The sequence below is a fragment of the Triticum aestivum genome, chromosome 2A (assembly GCF_018294505.1).
Source record: "Triticum aestivum cultivar Chinese Spring chromosome 2A, IWGSC CS RefSeq v2.1, whole genome shotgun sequence".
Lineage (NCBI taxonomy): Eukaryota > Viridiplantae > Streptophyta > Magnoliopsida > Poales > Poaceae > Triticum > Triticum aestivum.
In genome coordinates this window covers 754123419-754129469 of record NC_057797.1, presented here as the reverse complement: position 1 = coordinate 754129469, position 6051 = coordinate 754123419, and the positions used below count along the sequence as shown (strand labels likewise).

The window sequence follows — 6051 nt, the reverse complement described above, 5'->3', positions numbered from 1 at the left end:
TGTATGAAACTATGTTCAATTTGATGTTTGAACTATATTGAATGGACTAGTAGCACGTCGTTTTACATTATTATTTTGGATCATCTATTGGATTTGCTCTTTTGAACCATCAATTTAGACCATCTGTTGGAGTTGAGCTTTTTTCGGAGCTCCAAACTTTTTGACGGTCCAAATTTCACATCTTTGATTTTGGACCGCCAAATTTTGAACCATATGCTCTAAAATGCACCGAGTCAACTGCTTTCAATATACACAAATGTATATTTAATAAACAGTTGACTCTACTACATTTTACTTATATTAATTAAGTCGGGTCACATGCACGGCACATACTTAGTTGATAATCCAGAACGATTTTTTGAAACCGGTCGAACACCGGCTTTCCCGTTAGCCTCCGAGAAAAACCGCTACAGGAAGATTTTTATTTTTCAAAATTTGAATTTGAATTGCAAAATGCTACCGGCCGTGACTATATGTATTCCTGAAAGCACAGCTATGCAATGCGTAGTAAACACCCACATTTATATCGTTGTGCCGATTATTCCTTCTAGTACAGTACCATTTTTTAAGTTTATTACAGCTTCTGAAGAAGAGTATCCATGCCGGCTCGCAGTGTGCAGAGAGCTTCCAGAGGGACGGCCTTGAACATGACGGTCCCGGAACTCGCGGCCATGTCGACCTCTTCATCCCCGACCCTTGTCCAGTCGAAGTACTGGATCAGCGTGCCAAGAACCAAGCCCATGGTCCTCATGGCCAGGCTCTCCCCGGGGCACTTGCGCCTTCCCATCCCGAACGGTATCATGAACTTCCCCTCGGCGCTGCCATGCTCGAACCTCTCCGGCCTGAACTCCCCCGGCGCCGGTCCCCACGCCGCCGGGTCGCGGTGGATGGCGTACGCGTTGACGAGCACGATCGTGCCCGCGGCGACGTCGTACCCGTGGAGCTTGCAGTCGGCGGCGGCCTCGTGTGGCAGCAGCAGCGGCGCGGCGGGGCACAGCCGTAGCGTCTCGCTGATGATGCAGTGGAGGTAAGGGAGGTGGGGCAGGTCCTTCTTGTCCAGGAGGCGGCTCGGCTCACCGCTGAGGCTGAGGTGCGTGTCGATCTCTTCCTGTGCCTTCTTTAGCGCCGCCGGGTGGTTCAGCAGGAGCGCCATCGCCCATTCCGTCGTCGTCGACGTCGTCTCCGTCCCGGCGCCAAGAAGATTCTTCCATCCAATTCCAAACACGAGAAAATTACAGTAGTGTCAAATGATCAAGAGAGCTTGAATGGATTAAAGGAAGCATGGATGCTGCGAGAGACTCACTGCGACAAGGGCGGCGATGAAAGTGTCTGTGTACAGCTCGGGCTCTGACTTCTGCAGCGAGAGCATGACGCCGATCATGCTCTGCTCCTGCTCCTCCTGCTGCTTGTCAGCGGCATCCGCAGCAGCGTTCAACCGCTTCTGCCTCTCCCCGTCGATGAGCTTATAGATGAAGGCGTTCCTCCGGCTCGTTGCGTCGGCCAGACGCCGCCTGACGCCTCGCCAGTCGAGCCAGCGCAGCACCGGAAGGTAGTCCCACAGGTTGGCGACACCGACGAGCGGCACGATGGCGTCCACGATGTCCTTCATCTCCCGCGCCTCCCGGGACATGTCCGCTCCGTCGTCGGAGTAGGTGTTCCTGCTCCGCGCGATGGCCTCCATGAGCACGCTGTGGGAGAGGTCGAACAGCCGCCGCTTCAGCTCCACCCTCGCCGCGCCACCGGCGGCGACGCGCGCGAGACGGCGCACCAGGGCGCGCAGCTCCCGGGCGACGACCGCGTCGGACATGAGGTCGACGCGGCGCGCTGAGAGGAGGTGCACGACGGCGACGCGGCGCGCGGCGCGCCAGTGAGCGCCGTAGCTGGCGACGGTGAGCGCCCTGTAGTCGAAGGAGACCTCCTTCAAGGACGGGAAGCGCGGCCGGTTGGCGAGCGTGGCGTCGAGCTCGGAGGAGAAGCACTCCCTGGCGAGCTCCGCCGAGGCGACGACGACGGCGGGGCGCGAGCCGAGGCGGAGGGAGAAGACCGGGCCATGGCGCGCGGCGAGGCGCGTGAGAGTGGCGTGCAGCGGCTGCTTGAGGAAGGGAAGGTGGCCAAGGAACGGTAGCGCCAGCGCCCGGCCAGGCGGCAGCCGTCGCCGCGGCCGCTTTTTGGTGACGAGGAAGGAGTGGAGCAAAAAGACGGTGAGGAAGGTGATGGCGGCGACGTAGAAGAACTGGAAGCTACCCAACTCCATTGTTGTTTCTTCTTCGGCTAAGCTGATCAGGACTGGTGAGGTGTTTGCGACTTTAAAGCGGTGCATGGCGAAACTGACGCGCGCGGTGATGTCATGGCTCAGCTGCGTGTGAGGAACGGTGTTATTTTGAATTTTTTTGCAGAGTATCTAAATTGTTTTCTTAACATCAGTATAGACGCAAGCGCTTATACATACACGTATACACTCACTCCTATGAATACATACACGCACATCCTATCCCTATGAGCATTTTCAAAAGACTGAGCCGGCATGTTATCTTGGAATTTACGAAGTCCTCGTAGGCGCCTTGTCGTCGACAGGAACGTCTCCTCCCACTAAAAGCGTATCGCCGGAAAAACTGAAATAAATCTAGGAATAATGCGAGCAACAGGACTTGAACCTTAATGGGCTGGGATACCACCGTCCCTCTAACAATCCAACTAGGTTGGTTTGCACCCTAAAAACATTGTGCAGAGTGAGAAGAGTGAAGATTAGATCCATCGGCACCGTCAGTTAAGATATGCAAGAAAATCTCAATTGTTAAACATAGATGAATTCTTTCTGGAAATCCAAATATGTTACGAAAGTATGTTCCGTGTCTATCAAGAAATCACAGACAAAAGTTTTTAGACGACAAAACAAGTAATTGCGTTAGATTCTGGTGGCTTCTAGCTAATTTGACTGGTCTCTGTCACGGTTCATGAACAACCTAGAAATACGATTGATTTTGGCTACATTGTGGGCCCCAATGTCAAGAGATTCAAGTCAAAACGTCTAATCATTCGGGAAAATCTCCCTTCCTCCTTTTCTGATTAAAGCTCCCTTGTTCTTACGGTTGTGGCTTTATGAACAAAGATTTAGTGAAAGAATAATGTAAAACATATGATAATCCAGCATCTTGCATTTCCATCCCCTATTGAGCTTAGATACTCCCAAGTTTTAGTAGGACTAGCAGACCCGTTGCATTTACGGCGTAAAGACGTTACGACACGTTTGGTTCGTGACATTCTCGCTGTCTCTCGAATACACCGGCTCACGATTACGTTGCCGGCGTTTGTTTCGGCTACGTCGGTTTCAATTCCTGTGTAATTGGAAACAGTCTTTCATAAAACCAAAAACACCCGATACATCTGGTATCCAATAACACTGCTCGATCGTTTTCTTCACCACAAGGACCAAGCAGCAGCGACAATGATCTCCCTCGCCATGAGCAGTACCATCGTCGTCTCTCCATTCGCCTCCGCCGTCGATCTCCATTGGGGGGAGGAGGGGGGGGGGGGGTCTCTCGTCAGGGCAGCCGTGAGCAGCGCCGCCGTGAGCAATAGCGTTGTTGTGGGCTAGTGATTTCATTCTCCGTCACGATCGAGCCATCCCAGCAGTCGTCTGTCCTCCAATCGTTCGGCATCATCTACAAGGCTGACGACGATATTCCAGGGCTTTCTACTCCCTTGCGTGAACCAAACACACCTTGTATTCAATTACCACTAATCTGATACTGTGTATTCTCATTACAACAGTGAATACGTTACCTGAGCTCCAACTAAACGCGTCGTAAATGCAGCCTAGAAAGTAAGGTGAACTATATGAAACCGTAACTAATACCGGTTTTTTTTTGCCTGGGTAACTTGAATAAGAGGACTTTCTGGCTGCTCTCATCTAAAAAAAGATGACTTTCTGGCTAGCTGGCCGAGTCCCCGAAAATTCGTAGGAGCGCTCGTCCTCGCATGCTCACGATATCTTCACGCGCTCGTTCGTATCGGGATCAGAGCTGACGGCCGTATTAAGTGTGGTATCCAACGCGTACGGTCCAGTATTATTGTAATGGGGAGTATCGTATACTAGTATCATACATATGATACTAGTCTATGATACTACATTTTTAATGCATAGTATCATATGTTGGTATCATAAAGGACTATATTTATTGTCATGCATGACACAAAGTAGCACATCATTTAATATGATATGGTATCATGATACGATACGGTATCATGATATGATACTTAAGCCTCTCTTTTTCTTCATTTAATTCTATGTCATTTCATCAAAATTGCTTAGTTGGCATGCATGATACTACCTAAGATACTTCCATTACGGGCAGCCTTAGGTGCGAGGAAAAACTGTGTTGGCCCCACAGCGGAGCGTCGTGCCTCCTGGACAGAACGGCGGGCGCTGTCAGCCCACATCCTGTACCGACCGCACAGGGAGGACCCTCCGTCATGGGCCGTATTCGAATTCAAACAACCCATATTTTGCCCTGCCGGCCTGCCCGTCATATAGAAGGTGACCTCGATCGTATCGGAGAGCATGCTTGCCCGCTGGCGCATAGGACCAGTCATTTCCATCAGGGAATAAATAGAAAACCGATTCATTAGACACAATGACGATTAGGAGAACAGAACATGCCTCGTTGACAATCATCATTTTTCGCAATACTTGTACAATCACCACACCGACTACCAGGGTGACTTATTTTTCGAGTGACACAGGGTTACGTAAAATGTACACAGCTTTAGGAAAATCGTACTACATAGCTCACAAGACAGCATCAATTTTTTTTTTTGCGGAATAATTCTTGTATTACTCAATCAAAACACGGTTACAGTCATGCTTAATAGCGTCCAAAACGGCATCTGGTCCTGACCCAAGCCATACAGCAATTCGGCCTTAAGTCCTCCCAAAGTTGGCCAAAACATGACTATAATTATTACAACTACGATGGATATGAGTAATACAAGAACTACATTCGGCCAAAACAAGACAGCATCAAATTGTACAAACCGAACCCAAAACTAGCAACAAAGCGGGTACATAATAGTCCCCTCCAGCCGGATTCGTGTTTCAGCAGGAGGCACTGCATGAAGCACGATACTACTTCGGTTTCCGCACGTGTTTCGCTAGTGACCACCTACACCACAGTTGGTGCATTTCGGCTCAATCCCTCCCTGGTTTCTTCAGCATGTCACCTCTGTGTGGGGTGTCTCCACATGACTCCCATAAAATCCATGACTTGCAGCGGAATAGCATCATTAATCGAGATGCCGCATGTTGATCCAATAAACACCGCCGCCACAGGAATGAAGCAATTGAACAGATTTTATGTACCTTCAGTGAATGACAGCACAATATTCCCGTGTGCTCGAAGTTTCAACACTCGCATAGAAACTGATCACCCCCTCCATCAACTGTGGCCTTATACACCACCTTGCATCATTTGCCATGCCTCTCCGGAAGGTGCCGCCGCACTAGGTACTTCACGCCTTGCTCAACCAGTTCGACCTTGTAGCTCACCAAACTTCTTGAACGTGGGCCCTAGTGTACACCTCACTCGCATGCTGCTCCAATGGTGTGTTAGCTTTCTCACCTGTACTGCCTGCAAATTCATGACATGGGCTCCACAGGTTAGAACCCTCGCTCGTATGATTGAACAGCATAATTTATGTAGGTCCAAACCAAGAAACAGGAAAAAACGGAAGTACATGTGCAGGACGATGAACACCGCTTCCGAAACTGGTTATGCGTTCGAGGCAAAGTACATCTTTGTTACAATGTTCCACCAGATGCAGGAAAACCATAGGCCTTGTTTGGTTATAGGGGAACCAATCCCATAGTGGAATTAATCCACCCAGTGATTAGGTTGATCCCCTACTTGTCAGCCAATCTGTGGGGGTTGATTCCCTAGCAACCCTGCAATCCCTGCTATTGATTTAACTATTTGGTTAATCCCAGCTGCAGTATAACCATTCAAACTGATCATATGCGAAACTGCTCATCCAACATTTTGCAACTGTAGCAGT

The 6051-nt window shown here is 49.8% G+C and overlaps 1 protein-coding gene across 1 annotated transcript; it reads right to left on the bottom strand.

The window, feature by feature from the left end:
* Positions 1 to 410: 410 nt before the first annotated feature.
* LOC123186461 (cytochrome P450 81Q32) lies at positions 411 to 2260 on the bottom strand. Its single transcript, XM_044598225.1, has 2 exons — positions 1304 to 2260; positions 411 to 1204 (listed from the first exon to the last, which is right to left on the bottom strand). The coding sequence occupies exons 1-2, from the start codon at positions 2252 to 2254 to the stop codon at positions 575 to 577; spliced, it is 1581 nt and encodes a 526-aa protein (XP_044454160.1). The 5' UTR covers positions 2255 to 2260; the 3' UTR covers positions 411 to 574.
* Between the last annotated feature and the right edge of the window lie 3791 nt (positions 2261 to 6051).